Source organism: Sinohyriopsis cumingii, chromosome 10 (assembly GCF_028554795.1).
Source record: "Sinohyriopsis cumingii isolate HCF-2022 chromosome 10, ASM2855479v2, whole genome shotgun sequence".
NCBI classification, from domain to species: Eukaryota; Metazoa; Mollusca; class Bivalvia; order Unionida; family Unionidae; genus Sinohyriopsis; species Sinohyriopsis cumingii.
The window spans coordinates 51,519,578-51,537,856 of record NC_142970.1 but is presented as its reverse complement, the minus strand read 5'-3'; the positions used below and the strand labels follow the sequence as shown (position 1 = coordinate 51,537,856).

The 18,279-nt window shown below is 36.1% G+C and overlaps 1 protein-coding gene across 1 annotated transcript in view; it reads right to left on the bottom strand.

Annotated features, from left to right (window-relative positions):
- LOC149790147 (uncharacterized) overlaps nucleotides 1–15,857 on the bottom strand; it is a 59,404-nt gene extending 43,547 nt beyond the window's left edge. The window contains exon 1 of the mRNA XM_089972134.1: nucleotides 15,101–15,857. Within this exon, the coding sequence (XP_089828260.1) occupies nucleotides 15,101–15,470 (370 nt within the window). The 5' untranslated portion in view covers nucleotides 15,471–15,857. The remainder of the gene's footprint in view (nucleotides 1–15,100) is intronic.
- Nucleotides 15,858–18,279: the final 2,422 nt, after the last annotated feature.

The window sequence follows — 18,279 nt, the reverse complement described above, 5'->3', positions numbered from 1 at the left end:
TGTTGAACAATTTAATCGAACACATACTGAGAGATTGTTTTGATATCAATATACAAAAGAAATAATTCAGAAAGATACGAGATCTCGCGAATGGGTTGCAAGATTAGCAAGTGTGATAGCTGCGTTAAATAATGAAATTACTCGAACAGCTGCCATGAAACCCACCAAGGCGATTTAAAAAATAAACACATACCAATACAACGACATGATTTTTCAAAACAGTCAGTACTAGGTAATGTGACTGTAAGATATTTTTATGATCCTGGTGAGTTTGAAGGTGGCAAAAAAAAGTGATCATATTTGTAGTATTACGACACACACATACAATTTCTAGCGTGTTAAGATACACGGGTAGACCTGCAATCTACAGACTAGATTCAACTGCTCCTCAACGTGGATTTGTACGCGAGCAATTACAAGTAATTCCTGAAGACACACAATTACCACCGCATTCACGTTTGTGAACTAGCATCTCGACGTCGATTACATTCAAGACAGGTCAGCATCACATTTTCGAGTGTGAGACCAAGACTACTATTAATTCTATCTGCGGTTTGGATTATTATTCGAATATTGACACAACACTACTGTGTTACAGCTCGGACAATGATTATTCTGTCGTTGTCTTAATGTCATAATAAATTCATCACCGAGATCAAAGTCGCGCTTATTTTTGTTTTGGTCACATTGTTTGTAACTAATTTTTTTATTATTATATCATTATCAATGGCATTGCTATTAACAGCAGTTTCTGAGAGGTCGATGACAATTCTCCGCAACTGAGATATTCTTCTGACTCGAGACACTGCGAGATAAACTAAGTTTGACCATTCGATATGATCATCGACGATCCAAATATTTGTATCAGAGATGGTTAATCCTTGTGATGAATGAATCGTCACTGCGTATCCTAGCGTCCATGGAGTTTTGTCCATAGTTAAAGCGCTCTCAACAACATTGACAGGAACTTAAACAATATCATTTAGTACAAGATGTTGTTTCTCCGACGATCCTGGTATATCAACGTCGAATTTTGTCTATCATGCACTGAAGCTCAGCTTCTATGTGGGTGGCTAGAGCAACATCGTCTGCGAAGAGCATGTCCCTCATGGTGACTTCACGCACTTTGCTATTTTCCTTCAGTCGTGCCAGGTTGAACAGTCTGCCGTCTGATCGCGTGTGCAGGTAAATCCCTTCTGTGGACGCCCCAAAGGCATGCTTGAGCAGGACTGCGAAGAATATGCCGAAGAGCACAGGGGCAAGGACGCAGCCCTGTTTAACTCCATTACGGATGTCAAAAGGGGTCGGGTGTTGAGCCATCGTACTGCTCTGTTCCTTTCATGTCATCGTGGAAGGACTGGATCATGCTTGGCAGCTTTGGAGAGCATCCAGTTTTCGCCAGGATTGTGAAGAGTCCGTCTCTGCTTACCAGATCGAACGCCTTGGTGAGGTCTATAAAGGCCAGGAAGAGGGGTCTGTGTTGTTCTCTGCATTTTCCTGCAGTTGCCTGACGGAGAAGATCATGTCCATTGTGGACCTCGTTGCGGAGCCCACAATGTGACTCTGGATACACTCTGTCAGCAAGCGTCTGCAGTCTGTTCAGGATGACGCGTGCGAAAACTTTACCCACGATGCTGAAAAGTGATATGCCCCTGTAGTTGTTGGAGTCGCTTCTGTCGCCCTTGTTCTTGTACAGGGTTATGATGTTGGCGGATCTCATGTCCTGACACAATGCACCCTCGTATCAGCACTAGCAGAGGAGGTCGTGCAGGTGTGTGAGTAGCACGCTGCATACGCACTTGATAACTTCTACTAGGATGCCATCCTTCCCTTGGGGTTTACCTAAGGACAGTTTCTCTAAGGCCTTCTTTAGTTCGACTACATTAGGTTTCTCGTCCAGTTCGGCCATGAGAGGGAGGTTTTCAATGGCGTTAAGGGCATCATTGGTCACGTGGTTCTCTCTGGAGTACAGTTCAGAATAGTATTCCACCCAACGCTCCATCTGCTTGCTCTTGTTGTGGATGGTATCGCCTGTGGCAGACTTCAGTGGTGCTGTCACTTTCTTCGTGGGACCCATTGCTTTCTTTATGCCACCGTACATGCCTGTGATGTTTCCGATATCTGCTGCTGACTGGATGCTCTGACAGAGCTGAAGCCAGTATTCATTGGCACACTGCCGTGCTAATCTCTGCACTTGGCTTCTGGCAGACCTGTATGCCTGTAGTGTCTTCTGGTAGGGGGATCGCTTTTATTGCAGGTGAGCACTGCAACGCTCTTCTATGGCTGTCATGAGTGTGGCGGAGTTAGCCTCAAACCAGTCATTTTTCTTTAATAAAGATCCGTGTGGCTGTGCTTTACAGTCTCTCTGATATGATCCCATCTTTCTTTGGCACTGCCCTTGAGGGGTTCTGAATCAAACATCTTGGAAAGAGCATAGATGAATTCCTCAGCCTTGTCTGGATATGATGTTTTGCTCACATCAATGCGTGGTTTACCCTCTTGCCTAGAGTGGTGGATCTTCTTCGGCTGAAGCTTCATTTTGCAGCACACCAGCGAGTGGCCGGTGTTGCAGACAGCACCGTGGAAGGTACGGGTAAGAAGCACACCCTTCATGGCTGACTGTCTTGTAATGATCAAGTCCAGCTGGTGCCAGTGTTTAGACCAGGGATGCCTCCAAGACACTTTGTGCTTTGCCTTTGTCAGAAAGAATGAATTGGTGATGCTGAGGTCGTGGTACGAGCACATCTCTAGAAGGCGCTGCCCATTCTCATTCATCTTCCCAACGCTAAACTTTTCAAGACAGGGGGGCCAAGAGTCATTGTCGGCATCCACACTAGCATTGAAGTCGCCCAGCAAAAATCAAGTTCTCGTCCTTGGCAATTTTGTCGATGAGCGAATTTAACTCATCGCAAAACCCATCCTTGGTATCTGTGGAGGCGCTTGGTGTCTCCTGTGGTGAGGCGATGTTTCCACGTCGTTTTGCTCCAACATCTTTAACATAAATCCAGGAGATCCACCTGACGGAGTGAGGAGTGGATAATTCCATGAAACTGTGGTAGATATTGTAAATGTAATAACGACTAGTATTAAGAGCCTGTATAAACGGGTAACCTCAGCGCGATGTTTAATGGATTTATGAAGTGGTGACCATAATGGTTGTTGAGACGCTACTGTATATACTACGTTGTCGGTAATGTTTTATTTTTTTATGTCGGAGAGATTAATATTGATGGCTGTTGGTTTTCAAAAAAAGGTCATCAACAATCCCATTTATTCATTTACAACACCTAAAATATGTGTTCATATGAGTAGCATAATCAGTTCTAAATAAGTTCATTTCATTATTAAATTAAACTGAGTTCATCATTGGAAGGATGTATTTTTTTGTTACGGCATCATTATATGATTTTTGTTCTCCAAGACCAGTAATTTTATTATTTGTCATAGTGAGAGAACCAGTCATTGCATCACCGACTTTTTAAATAAATTTTTTCATTATTGTCAAACACACCTATGCTATTTTCAGTTACTCCATTAATTTGTTGGAGTCATTACTGGGATCCACAACGAATGTTTCATCAGTGTTACGTTTCCATGGAGTGCTGCAGTTTCAGCAGAATTAGCTTTTTCAGCATGCCAAAGTGCATCATCATCAGGAGCTTTTCTAACAAGTACAATTGTATGTTTAGCCCCAAAGATAACGTTTCTGATATTTCTACAAAATCCAAAGATATGTGACAGTGGAATTGCACATGAAAATATTCTACGATCAACTTTCAACATTAATCTACGTATAGCAAATCATAGATTGTAATTGTTATTCATTGACGCAACTTCAGTTCCAGCTGCATTCATTGTTACGTATATATGTTCAGGATGGTTAGTGTTATCCTTGACAAATGTCATTGTCGGTCCAGCTTTTTTTCTAATCATCTGAATATCTTGCCAAACTTAATATCGTTGTGGCAACATCAACGTCTTTTTTTTAATTGTTTCAATATTTCTTCCGTCAGTCATGTACGTTGCGCTGTCAAACAACGCCATAATACCATTATTAACAAAACCAACTTTATCAGCAGCTACATGTAGTGTATCGTATCTTTTTTTAATTTCTCCTTCTACTTTAATAAATGCTTCAGCAGGTAGGAGATATCTGATTGTATCTTGAACCTGTAATTCGATTCGACCACGTTGATCTGGTGGTACACGTGCGTCATAAGAATGCTATTGATAATCGCGTATAGATTCATCTTTAAGAACTGCTGCGTCCATATCACACGCTGGATGGGATATGCGCTTAAACATTTCATTATAACTATCTACGTCTAATACGATGACCATTTCCTAAAATAAAACTTGTATTTGCCGGCATAATTACATTAGTCAATTTTGTAGGAACGACTTCAATAACAGCCAACTCTGCTAGTTTTTGATTGGCAGCTTGATTTATTATTTTACTGATATTCGCAGGCATAATTTCAGTGATGGGTAATTTTACTGGCTGTGGGTTTCTTCGTACTAATCTTTCTTTGATTGATGAAACTGCTTTACCGGCAAGATTACTGACATAACTTATTGCTTTATCTCGAATAGGTTCAATAGCTTTCATCCTTATTGTTTTGCGATCGGTACTGCTTTTGGAGCCATACTTCTGAAGAAAAAAAACCCATAACGACATCACTAAGTCCATCTCCGTAGATCGTTTTATACGTTCGCAATCGTTAATTTACTACCCTCACAATTGCAGGTCCACGTTGAGCATTGTGTATAATATTTTTTTTAATTCCAAGTTGATAAACTGTTTTCAGTCGCTGCAATATCATCAGCAATTTCATTCATGAATGAGAGTGAGTGATAAATGTTACGATCCATAACACCGCCTGTAAATAATCTTCGACAAATATCAGATATTTCATTAATAATTTCTGCAGAATTATTTCCTGCACGTTTTCATCCGATCAGAATTTCTAATAGGTCAACATCGGCAAGAACACTGTCAGGACAAATTCCTAAACCACTTCCGGTTTTTGGTTCAGAGCTTTGCGTCTCTTTAAATAATTCAGCAAGTAAATCTTCTTGTTTTCTTGTTGTAATTCCTGTTTTCTTTTTGTTATGCTATCTGCATGTATTTTAGTCATAATTGAATCATTAATAACTTTATAACCATATTTGGCGATAAGTAAATTTCTAATCCATTCACTTTCAAAGATTTTTATGCACCTTTTAAGCATTTATCTCTTTCATTATATTTTACAGCAATATTTATTAAATCATCAAAATGTTTTATATGATCAATTATTTCTAAAGCATTAGGCGTAAATTCATTGTTAATAGCATCTTCAATCTATTTTTCAGAAAGAAGTTTTTGTTTATTTCTAGATTTAGGAGATTGTTAGTGAGGATGAGTAGATTGTGATTGAGAAGGGGTAACATGTAGCTGAGGAGAAGTACATTGTGGTTGAAGAAGAGGAGATTGTGTTTCTTCTTGTTGCATTACATAATTCCTAAATGTTAAAAATTCGCATCATCAATGGTAGTAGAAATTTGATTATATTTGCCAAGATATACATTTTCAATCCAATCTTCTTTTGTCCAAGATTTAGCATCTTTGTTTTCTTCCATATTTTACAATTTTATCATAATTTCTAACAATATCTAGTAGTTGGTCATAATTCGCACACTCCACAGCTTGTAAATCCTTAACTTAAAATTTACCCCCAAATTTATATAATGGTTGCTGAGGAGATTGATCTTCAGGTTGTTTTTGTCTTTTAGATTTAACGTATTCTTGCACATCTGAAAAATATTTATCCATTGTATCTCTGTATGCAATATAATTAGCATTACCTTTATCTCTGACTTGATCACCTCCTTGATTTATTCGATATATTCTCTTGTACCACGTATCTTTTGACACAGGGTTACGAGCATACTTAGGTTTTAAATATCTATCTCTTTTACACTAACTAGCAGCGGCAAATGCAGCTAAATTGTCTATTTTTAGATATCCCTCTATTTTATCAATAGTCTTTGGGTAAATCTGCTAAATAATTATTTTTTTCTTCTTGCCTTTCTTTCTTTTCTTTTTTTTTTGTAATTGGTTCTCCTCCAACAGCGCCTTCAAGTTCTTCTTCAGGCTGACCGGCAGCTATTCCAGCTGGAAGATCTCTTAAAATCTTTCTTGTCTGTTTGGTTCTTCTTGCTATCTTTTCAGTTTGTTCAGCCGTTTGTTTAAACGCTGGAGGAAGACCTTCAGTGGCTTGTGCAACTCTTTCAGTAACCTTAGTAACAGGTTTATATAATTGTCTGTACCTTCTGCATATTCAACTTGTGCTTCCTGGCGTTCTTGCAGTTTTAGTTTGAGAGCATCACGAACAGGCTTATATCTTCTAATTGCTATTAATCTTTCTCGAGCTAATAATATGCTAGTGTATGATTCCATTATTGATATAATAATGATTTAATTACTCACACATTTATAGCAGCATAGAGGATGCGAGCACAAATAAGTGTCACGGTGGGTAAACAAATTTTTGAAAAACACAAACGACAAACAAAAACTAACCCAATTAGAGAAACTCTCGCTTTAGTTAGGGGCTTTGGTTTGACGTTATTGACCTTAAAATTTTTCATTTTTCTTCGTATGAGGTTTTATTTTTCTAAAATGGACTTTCAAGTAAGTGGTCTGTTCACCCTCTCTGCTGCTAGACTCCAACACAGGTAAAACGTACGTAGCCTCCAACATAGGTAAAACGTACACTGACTCCAACACAGGTAAAACGTAATAGACTACAGCACAGGTAAAACGTACATAGATTCGAATACACAGGCGAAACGTACACAGACACCAACCCAGGTAACACGTACATAGATTCCACTACAGGTTAAACGTACATAGCCTCAAGCGAGAATTTAAAACTGGAATGGCACTAAGGACTCAGACGAGAAGTTAACATGAGAATGACAGTCTAGAGAATATTGAGGCAATGTATTGAATGCACACACTAAAAATTGGTAGGAATGTTACATAAATTTTTTTAAAAAATTATAAGAAAAAGCATTGATTCGCAATCTAAAAATTATATTAAAAAAATTAAAGAAAAAGCATTGATTCGCAATCTAGAAATTATATTAAAAAAATTAAAGAAAAAGCATTGATTCGCAATCTAGAAATTATATTAAAAAAATTAAAGAAAAAGCATTGATTCGCAATCTAGAAATTATATTACAAAAATTAAAGAAAAAGCATTGATTCGCAATCTAGAAATTATATTAAAAAAAATAAAGAAAAAGCATTGATTCGCAATCTAGAAATTATATTAAAAAAATTAAAGAAAAAGCATTGATTCGCAATCTAGAAATTATATTTAAAAAATTAAAGAAAAAGCATTGATTCGCAATCTAGAAATTATATTAAAAAAATTAAAGAAAAAGCATTGATTCGCAATCTAGAAATTATATTAAAAAAATTAAAGAAAAAGCATTGATTCGCAATCTAGAAATTATATTAAAAAAATTAAAGAAAAAGCATTGATTCGCAATCTGGCCTATTGTGTAATAACTGTAAAAGCGTTATATCACTCTAGGATCTCATACAAAAAGTAAAAAAGCCCTCGTTACCCGACTCTCCTATTTTAAATAAAAATACCATCCCATTCAAACGAGGTAGGATACAAACGAAAGGGTATTAAAAATGTGAACGTAAATACTCGATAAAACCACAGACCATGGTAGGAGTTGTAACATTTTAATGTTTTGACAGATGCCTTTGTCGGCCTAGATTACATACAATGCACGCTAACAGAGTAACTGCGTTCATTCGACAATGTTTCAATATAACACTCATTTTTGCGTTCATTCGACAATGTTTCAATATAACACATATGTTTTAGAAATTGATCACTGAAAAATGTCTTGCTTCTAAAAAATACACTTGGCTCCCGGCGAGAATTGTAAAATTTAAGATTGCTAAATATATAAAACTCGTCACACCCCGCCCACTACTTGAACTACACAGAGGATTTATTAAAGTTTAAAACCTATGAACATTTTTAATATTGGACATTGACTTGTCGACAGAAACACATAAAAATGGGTAACCTCACTGTTAGTTTCTCCTTTTCCTATAATCACGCAAAAATGGCGGATTCTCCTTATTTCGTCTTACGCTCCGCTGGTAAACGTCTTGAGATTATGAGAATTGTAAAATGATTGACAGTTTTATTTTTTATAAGAGTAGAGTGTATGGACGTTATATAGAGGTAGAGATTTTACTTTGGTTATAATGAAGATTATAAGGTGTTAAATACATAGGGATTGTATTTTTATTTATAGTGGCTTTAAATTCTATATTTCTGCCTCCTCTTTTAAATCCTGCCCTGTGTGAATGGGATTGAAGTTTTCTTTAATAAGGATGATAGGGATATTATGGAGGAGGTAGAGAGTTTACTTTTGAAACTAAATTCCTATTAATACTGTTGGTCTATGCATAACGTCCTTAACGCCTTATGTTTCAACTACACATATTTGAATATTTTTAATGTGACCGGTCTTTCCATCTTTACATAACACGCGCACTTGGCTCGAATTCAAAGAGGAAAAGGCAACCAATCATAAGTTTTTGCAATATTCCTGGCAAAATTCTTGACACCATAGAACACCGCTGCAAGTTCTTGTTGAACGCATATACACGAATTTGCAGGTACCCTCCCCGTCTCTCTCCCAAATCTTAATGTTAGCAATGACAAGTCAAGAACATATTTCAGTTTCTCATAGGAATGATTTTATCATGTGGTTAAAATAAGTTCGCAGGTAGAAAAACACCGCTCCGGTGGCCTAGTGGTTAGAGCGTCCGCCTCGGATGCGGGAGGTCGTGGGTTCGATCCCTGGCCGAGTCATATCAAAGACTTACAAAAATGGTACTAACAGCTGCCTCGCTTGGCGCTTGGCGCTCGGCATAAAGAGGTTAGTGTTAGGACTGGTCGGCCTGGTGTCAGGATAATGTGACTGGGTGGGACATCATGCTACATGTCTGCGGCATGATGCCCCAGTGCTAGACATCACTATAAACTGTCACACTGCAGACATCGTAGCAATATGACTGAAACATTGCTAAAGCTACGTTAAAAATCCAAATCACGCAGAAAAACAAATTTTAAAATTTTCGTATTTTTTCTATTGCATGGTTACTTTAATAAAATGACAGTTACAATAATCATAAAGTCCTCAAGTTTAATAATGATGATTGTAACGACTATGATGATGATAATCATTATTATCGTTGTCGTCAGCTTCGTTTGATTAATTAACTTATTTACAATTTATCCATCTGCATCGATGTAACGATGAAAAATATACACTAAGGATACATGCTAGCTTGACTGTTTTAATTTAACGATGTGTTTATGTTAATATATGTGGTCTGTTAAGTACTCTCTCTCTCTCTCTCTCCTGTTGGACTTTCTTGTTATATTAAAACAACGAGTAAAATTCTTCAAACTTGTTAATGGTGTCGGACCGCGGGGCATGTAGCAATTTCGAACAAAGAATAGGACCCTGACCGACTAAGCCTCTGACCCTGACCGACTAAATGCCACTATTTACAAACCAATTAACACTTGCCCTCACATAAATTAATTATATTTCACTACAGGTGATCAATACATTTTTTTATATAAAAAATTCTTCATACGATTGAACTTATTCGTGAAAATTCATCAATCATTTAAGAATAATATATAACCTGTAAATGGATACTAATATAATTTTTTGGTGTTTATGACAATTAAAAAATTAGTTGAAAAAATGTATCTTCAGAGAATCGATTCATGTTCTAGGGAGTGGCTGGCAGACTCTCTTTTTTATCTGCTACTAAAATCATCACCAATGCATAAACAAACAAAATGCAGAAAAATATTAAAATGATTAAAAAAACTTCACAGAATTTATAACATGAATTACATTTTGTCACTAAATAAACCAATGATCTTGTTTTCCAGTAAGAAATACTTTTCAACGATATTTTGCATTACTTTCATCCTGTAATAGGTATGAATATATAATGTATTATTCTCAAGAATTAAACTACTTAAACATATGATATCTAAAAATTGCCTATCGACTTTAGGATTATCTTTTATTTTAACAGATATAAAATCTATCGACTCTTGAAACAAATTTGTAAATGCACACTCAAGTTCTTGCTTCCTAATTGAAAAATCCGAAGAAACATTCATTACCCCTGCCATGTGAGCTACCAGGTACAAAGTGACCGGAATGAGCGAAAGCAGCAAGCTTTGTAAAATTCAACAAACAATTTATTTGTTTAAAATATAATGTGAAATGTAAAAAAGTAGCTTACGGTTTTGCGACAAAATCCCAAATAATCATAGAATTTGAATCACAATTCCTAATGATTAAAGTTCTGAATAAACTTTAGTGGCATTCCAAAATAAATCCAACGCTGGAAGTGTTGACGTGTCTGTGATGGCCTGTGTGGCAGTGATGTGCCAACATTCTTTTGTTGAATCACAATAAGATATATTTATTTGACTTTCACTATAAATCAAATTCTAAATTTACCATAACGTTATTTGTAATGAGCACTTTATATTTCCAGTGAATAAATAATTTGAATAAATAAATTCCTTCCCCAATGAAATACTGGACACAGATAAAAAACAAGCCTGATTTCTGGTTAAGATGTTATTGCAGGTTTGAATAATTTTCCCTTAAACAAGATTTTATTCTCTTCTACCTGACCTAGGTCACAATTAGTTTTTTCTTAAGAAAAAAAAACTATCTTTTTATGAAATGTTTCAAATGTTTACAAGATAAAATCTTAGCAATAATTGGGTCTATTACTAAAACTATAATAAAGAACATGGTAAACACAATGTCCTTGAATCAGACCAAGATAATAATCCTATTACTTACCCTTGAGTCATATAAAGGTAAACAATGTTGTTTACAAATCTGTCACTAATTTGGACAAGGTCAGATACAAAAATACAATTCCACACAACCCACAGCATATCATGTAATAAAAAATATTTCAAACAAGCAATGCAAATTAAAAACACATAACAATAAATAACACTACCAAAATACACCATGGAGAGGCTAAAGTGCTATTCTTTGATGCTAAAGAATAGTGTGTGTTAATATGATATTAAATTATATAATGATAAATAATGCTATCATAAAAGTTTTAGAATCTTTTATTCGTCCGCTACTGAAAATCGAACCCGGATAAGAGGTTTACTTAACCCACCACCCACCACCTTGACTGCATGATCAAATCCTGCACATTCTAATGTTGACCGGGTAATGAACTTTCACGTAAATACACAGTCACTCAGGAGTCCCCAGAATGTCATGAGCTTAACATATAAAGATAAAAACAGCGGAAATTGCTATCTCTGGATTCGTGATAATACGAAGTTAAATTATGTATGGATGTAGAATGCCATCATACAGGCTGGACCAGTTTTCATTCGTCACCTATTCAGAAGTGAATCCTAATCCACGGGTTACGGCACCCATCGCTTTAAACTGTCTAGCTAGAGGTTTGTTTCCATATTTCTTACCTTTATCGTTTCCTTTTGGACAGATATATTTATTGTTAAGTATAGTTTATAGTACATTTGGAGACTTTCCTTTTGTTGCTGAGTAAACTATATTAAAGTACCACACATATCCCACTTTTTTTAAAGTCATTGTTACAATCGGAAGACAGATCGACTGAATAATCTCTGTGTGTGTGTGTGCGTTTTGCAAAATGTACTATACAGTACATGTGAGCCAACAGCATGTCCGAAGTTTCTCTCAAACTGACTGGTCAAGTCTCGTAACAAAAACGTTGAATCGTTTTATTTGAATGCTTTATTTTGTAAACAACAACAAGCAAACTATCTTCCTCTTAATTACGTCATCCCTGTCCGTGATACATCGACAGTGTCCAATGTATCTGTAATAAATGACAGGTTTATGACTTGCGCCTGAATGAGGTCAAATTTGGCTGTTGAGAATATGCATGACTATGTTAAACGGTGGCCGGACAAAATCGTAGCCGGACAAAATGGTATGACAAAATGTTAAGTGGACATAATGGTATTGGACAAAGTGGTATGGATAAAACGGTGCGGACAAAATGGTACGGACAAAATGGTATCGGACAAAATGGTACTAGGATTAAATGGTACAGTTGTTGTTGTTGGGTTTAACGCCATTTTTCAGCACACGATAGGCTATACATGGCGGCCAGTATTAATGGTGGAGGAAGAACCCGGGAAAACCCCGGAAAGAACCACCGACCCTCGAGAAGCTACTGGCAAACTTTTTTACATATCCACATTGGCCGAATCCGAGACTCGAACCTACGCAGACAGAGGTGAGATGGCAGTGATCCGTAACGGAGAGCGCTTTAGACCACTCGGCCACTCGGGGCCACTAAATGGTACAGACAAAATGGTACGACTACAATTTTATTAATACGAAATGTAAAAAGAAACAGACAAGTCTTTACTGAATTTCACTAATAGGCTGCTATTGTGAACTGGCCATGGATGATTTAAAATAATTACCTATACAAACAATTTTAAAATAAAAATGCAATTCAAGAAAAATAAAGCGCATACCATAAAGCTACATGACAAAACACAAGCACAAAACCTCTGACTGCTATAAAATATTTTAGAAAAAGAAAAAATAAACTAAAAAATGTCACACATCCAAGGCATCCTCAAATACAATTTATCATATATGAGGTCAAACATTTTAACTTGGTCGCAGTCAAAAAACATTTATAATGAGCACTCTAGCAATATCGCCCAAATATGTAACCGGATCTCGGTTATTGTAATCGACCACTATGGTGTGAAGTGCTTTGTTGATGCGAACATATGTTTTCTTCTTCTTTTCGGTTGTTGTTCACTATTCCATTTAACGACGCTGACAATAAAGTCCTCTGAAACTGAAATGCAACTGTTTTCAGTTTTATATTCAAACTACAAAAATTAAGGCACCTCAGACGTTAGCGCGCAGTTCACTTTGATACTTTGACCGATAAATTCTATATGCCGTACAATACTGTCGTAACTCGGACCACAGTTTAGTTTATTCTACTCTAAACTGTCAGGTTTGTCTGACGCCAGATTGGCTATAATTTAGATTCAACTTGCGCTGTTCGGAAAATGTCACTCGTACGAGTTGTGAAAATTGTACACGGTAGACAGTCACTAAATATACGCAATATACACAGTCTCGTAAGTCTTACCAGGCTTTCTAGGGTGTCACTTTTCCGCTAATCGCAAATGTCACAATTGCTGCAATATATTGTTGCCGCGTTTTTGACATGAGCGCAAAGGACGGGACACCAAAATTAAGTGTATGTAAAAGAAAAACAGTCATTAGAATTGCATTGATTTACTATTTGGTATCATTGCAATTTGTAGATTCGGCTAAGTTATTTACAGTTTCACTTTATTTTTAAAACTAAAATACAATTAACAAATACCGGAGTTACACGAATTCATTAAAAGTCATTTGTATTGGTATCTTTTGAAGTTAGTTTTTATGGATGGGTGAATATTAATATGTGTATAAAAATTAAATATTATTATGATTTTAGGTAATTATTATTTTCATTAGAAATCGCAATTATAATATATCTACCATTTTATCCCGTTTTGTCCCATACCATTTTGTCTGCAACATTTTAACCATACCATTTTGTCTATACCAATTAATCTTTGTTTCATTTTGTCCCATACCATTTTATCCGTACCATTTTGTCCGCACCAATTTATCCAATACCATTATGTCCACCTAACATTTTGTCCATCCCATTTTGTCCGTACCATTTTGTCCGCTACCATTTTGTCCTAGTACCTGTTAAACCTCTACTTCTTAAAATGTATTTTAAATAATAATAATAATAATAATAATAATAATAATAATAATAATAATAATAATAATAATAATTGAAGAGAGGAAAGGAAAAATTATTAAAACATGAACATGTAATAGGGCTTTTTCATGTTTATTACATCAACTGCACATGTATTTCAACCCTTGTGTGAGAGTATGGATGATAGTATGGGTAAGAGTATGCATAATATTATGTATTTTAGTATGCATGATAGTATGCGTGTGAGTATGCATGATACTATGCGTGAGAGTATGCATGAAAGAATGAGCGAAAGTATGCATAATTTTATGAGCGAGAGTATGCGTGAGACTATGCATGCTAATATGCGTGAGAGTATGCATGATATGCGTGACAGCATGCATGAGAAAATGAGCAATGTATGCATGATAGTATGGGTGAGAGTATGCTCTCGAGTATGAATAAGATTATATATATGAGAGTATGAGTGAAAGTATGCATGATAGTATGAGTAAGATTATGCATGAGAGGATAAGTGAAAGTATGCACGAGAGTATTAGTGAAAGCATGCATGATAGTATGGGTGAGAGTATGCATGATAGTATGGGTGAAAGTATGCATGATAGTCTGAGTGAAAGTATGATAGTATGGGTGAAAGTATGCATGATAGTATGGGTGAGAGTATGCATGATAGTATGGGTGAGAGTATGCATGATAGTATGGGTGAAAGTATGCATGAGAGTATTAGTGAAAGTATGCATGATAGTCTGAGTGAAAGCATGCATGATAGCATGGGTGAGAGTATGCATGATAGTATGGGTGAGAGTGCATGATAGTATGGGTGAGAGTATGTATGGTAGTATGGGTGAGAGTATGCATGATACTATGGGTGAGGAAATTCATGCTAGTATGGGTGAGAGTATGCATGATAGTATGGGTGAAAGTATGCATGAGAGTATGAGTGAAAGTATGCATGATAGTATGGGTGAGAGTATGCATGATAATATGGGTGAGGAAATTCATGCTAGTATGGGTGAGAGTATGCATGATAGTATGGGTGAGAGTATGCATGATAGTATGGGTGAAAGTATGCATGAGAGTATGAGTGAAAGTATGCATGATAGTATGGGTGAGAGTATGCATGATAATATGAACGAGAGTATACATGAGAGTATGTATGAGAGAGCAAATAAGGGAGAAGGTTTAGGTTACCTTGAAGAATAACGTCATGGTTCCACATGAAATAAACACCACGAAAGCAAGTCTTTCTTGAATTCGTGAAGTCCCTGTATTCCTCACTGACAAGCGCTTTTCTAACCAGTTTTGCTGAACTAAGTACAATAAAATGTTTCCACAATATTTGAAAGTGCAAAACGGGGCCATATTCCTCAGCCCATTTCTCCAGTGTAAGATGTACTCGTGTGGGATGAAGTTCTTGTAAAACGACTGATAAGATGGAGAACAGAGAAAACGCCGGGCCAGGCGGCAAATTTGAATATCGCTTTTTGAGCATCCATCTTGCTATAATAATCACGACCGGAAGTACTAGGAGACAAGTTACAGCAATCTCTAGCATGTCCATTTTGTTTTTGTTGTTGTTGGCTTCCCAACTTTTCTAGGTGGTATGCTCGTTTCACTCAAGTGGTCATCAATTATTAATGCGGTATACCTTTTCTGTAACTGTGTCCATTTGAAAGTACATTCTCGAAGGTACCGAATTGGCGATAAGTTCGAATAAATATGACGATGATGCTTGTGATGACAGTGGAAGAGGTATATTGCACGACACCTTTAGCTATCACGCCAGAGATGGTTCATTTATGTCGAGATTTTTGGTCAAGTCATCTGGAAGTAAAATGAAACAAATTTACATATTAAGTCCACTTTGACAACAGAGGTATTCGCTTTATGTTTTTGAAAACACATTCGTCACCTATTTATTCTGTATCACAGCGGGTTATAACTACGTTCGCCTCGCCTGAGCAATAAATAAATATCTACCTCCAGTGTTGATGCGAGCTAATGTACATTAATGTGTATAAAAATAGGTCATAAATATCGCAGTTATACAGGAAACAAGAATGATCGTAAGGGCAGTCTATTATGAAGTCATAAATTAGAAGCCAAAAAGCACACAGAGATCACGAGCAAAAAAATAATATCCATCTTTAAATTAAATCATGTTGAGATCACCCTGAAGACCCCCATTCCTTCGTCCTATGTAATTCTATATAGATGTCCAATACTTGACTCTTTATTGCTTACTAAAGAAAACTTACCCTCTCACCCACCACTGTAGGTATCAAAATAAATTTCGAGGAAGCGGCCCTGCTGGCAATATATATATATATATATATATATATATATATATATATATATATATATATATATATATATATATATATATATATATATATATATATATATATATATATATATATATATATAACATATATTTGAAGGTAAATGTATACATTTTTTTCCTGGGGTACAATTTTCGTGAATTTCGTGGTTAACCCGAACTATGAATTTAAAGACCAACATTAATAAGACACGATGCAAATCTCCCCTCTCCCCCTCCCACCAATTTCATACAGATACATTCCTAGCGATCAAAAATATTCAGGTGTTTGATAGTTCAGCTTGCAATACCGGATAAAGGTCAAACTCTAGCTTCTAGTCCAGATGTTTCCAACCATTTTTGGCCGCGACCAATAAAGTAGTTATTTCTGAGTCTCACGACCGCGTTTCCACATTTTGATAAGTTTTGCCACTCTCAAAAAACAAATCCTGGCAACCCTCATTTGGGGCTTGACCTTGGTGTTGGGAACCACTGATCTAGCAAAACCAGGGAAATCATACCAGAAAGTTCAACAATATGTCCGCAGCGACAAGCTCTATAAAGTTCAGCGACTTTCCACGCACCACAGGAACACGGAAAACAGTACCGACAACAGTTGCAGAAGCTCTTATTTCTATCTCACAAGCAGGTGCTTTCCGCCATCACTTTCATTTGCAATCGTCAACTAGAACTAAGTTCTAATGATTCTCAATGCTGTGCCGTTGAGGTACATTTTTCTCTTTGCCGCCACGGTAGCCGAACCCATCTGAGTGTTAAAGAACGAGAGGGTATATTGATTGTCACTCTTCAACTTATTTGTACCGTTCCTATTATCAATCTTCTACCTGTTCTACTTTTGCCTTACTTCATATACCGGTACATAGATTCTTGGGACTCTTGACAGAGCAACACCCGTGGTTTAAGTGTGACTGTCCCAACGCAGAAACATAAAGGTCAATATTATTTTTAGCACGTGTTTCATTATACATTAGTTTATATTGCTTCAGTGCGTATGTATGGCTATTAATACATTTTACATTATTTGTGTTTTCTATTCATGTTAAAAAACAAAAGTAAAAAAGAAAAAAAAGAAAGAAAAAGACAAACAAAACAACAACAAATTTGGACTGGGTGTCACACGATTGCCTGGAGTAATATTCAAGATTCTTTGTTTGCATTAGCCAATTAGTCACCAGCAAGTATACACAATAGCTTTGTTACAGAAATGGATGGTGGCACGTTTGATAAAACAATATGTCACATCTTAGTAAACATTACATATTCCCATGTAACACTCTTACATGCATATACACACTTTCATATTAAATAGCTTTATACCTATAACAGTAAACACACACAGACACACACACTGATATATAGATAGATAATCACTCACAAACAGCACAAAACTGGTATGAAACAAGCAAGTGCTTTCCTTTATCAAGGCGCAAATCCATATTAGACGATTACACAGCGAATGAAGAAAAAGAAAGAAAAAAAAAACAAACGAAAACGTAATCACTATAGAGAATCTACAGGCTGTATAATATAGGTTAACATAGACGCTGCAGTGAAATAATACATAAAACATGCAATGCTTCTCGATATTGAACGTCGCTACCTTTTAAGCTCCGTCCTGATACTGTCTTGCAAGATGGAAATGGCTAGAGCAAAGGACTCCGAATTAATGTCGTATATATAGGCTCGAATAAACAGTAACCCAGAAAAAGTGAAAACAACAAGCTTTTTAAAATTTAATAAATAGTTTATTTCCCTGGATAAATTCTGTAAAAATGAAAAAATTACTTACAGTTTCAAGAATCAAATCCAAAAATAGTTCAAGAATAATCCACGAATTAAATTGCAAAACTCCTAATAATAAAATGTTATAATAATTTCAAGTTCGAAACCCGACGAAGAATCCAAGATGGATGACGATGACGTATGCTGTAGTCAGTACTGTGCTTATCTACATTTCCTTGTAGAAATACAAATAATGACACTAAAGTGTTGGAAATCCAAATTGAATTTGTAAGCAATATCTTTCCAA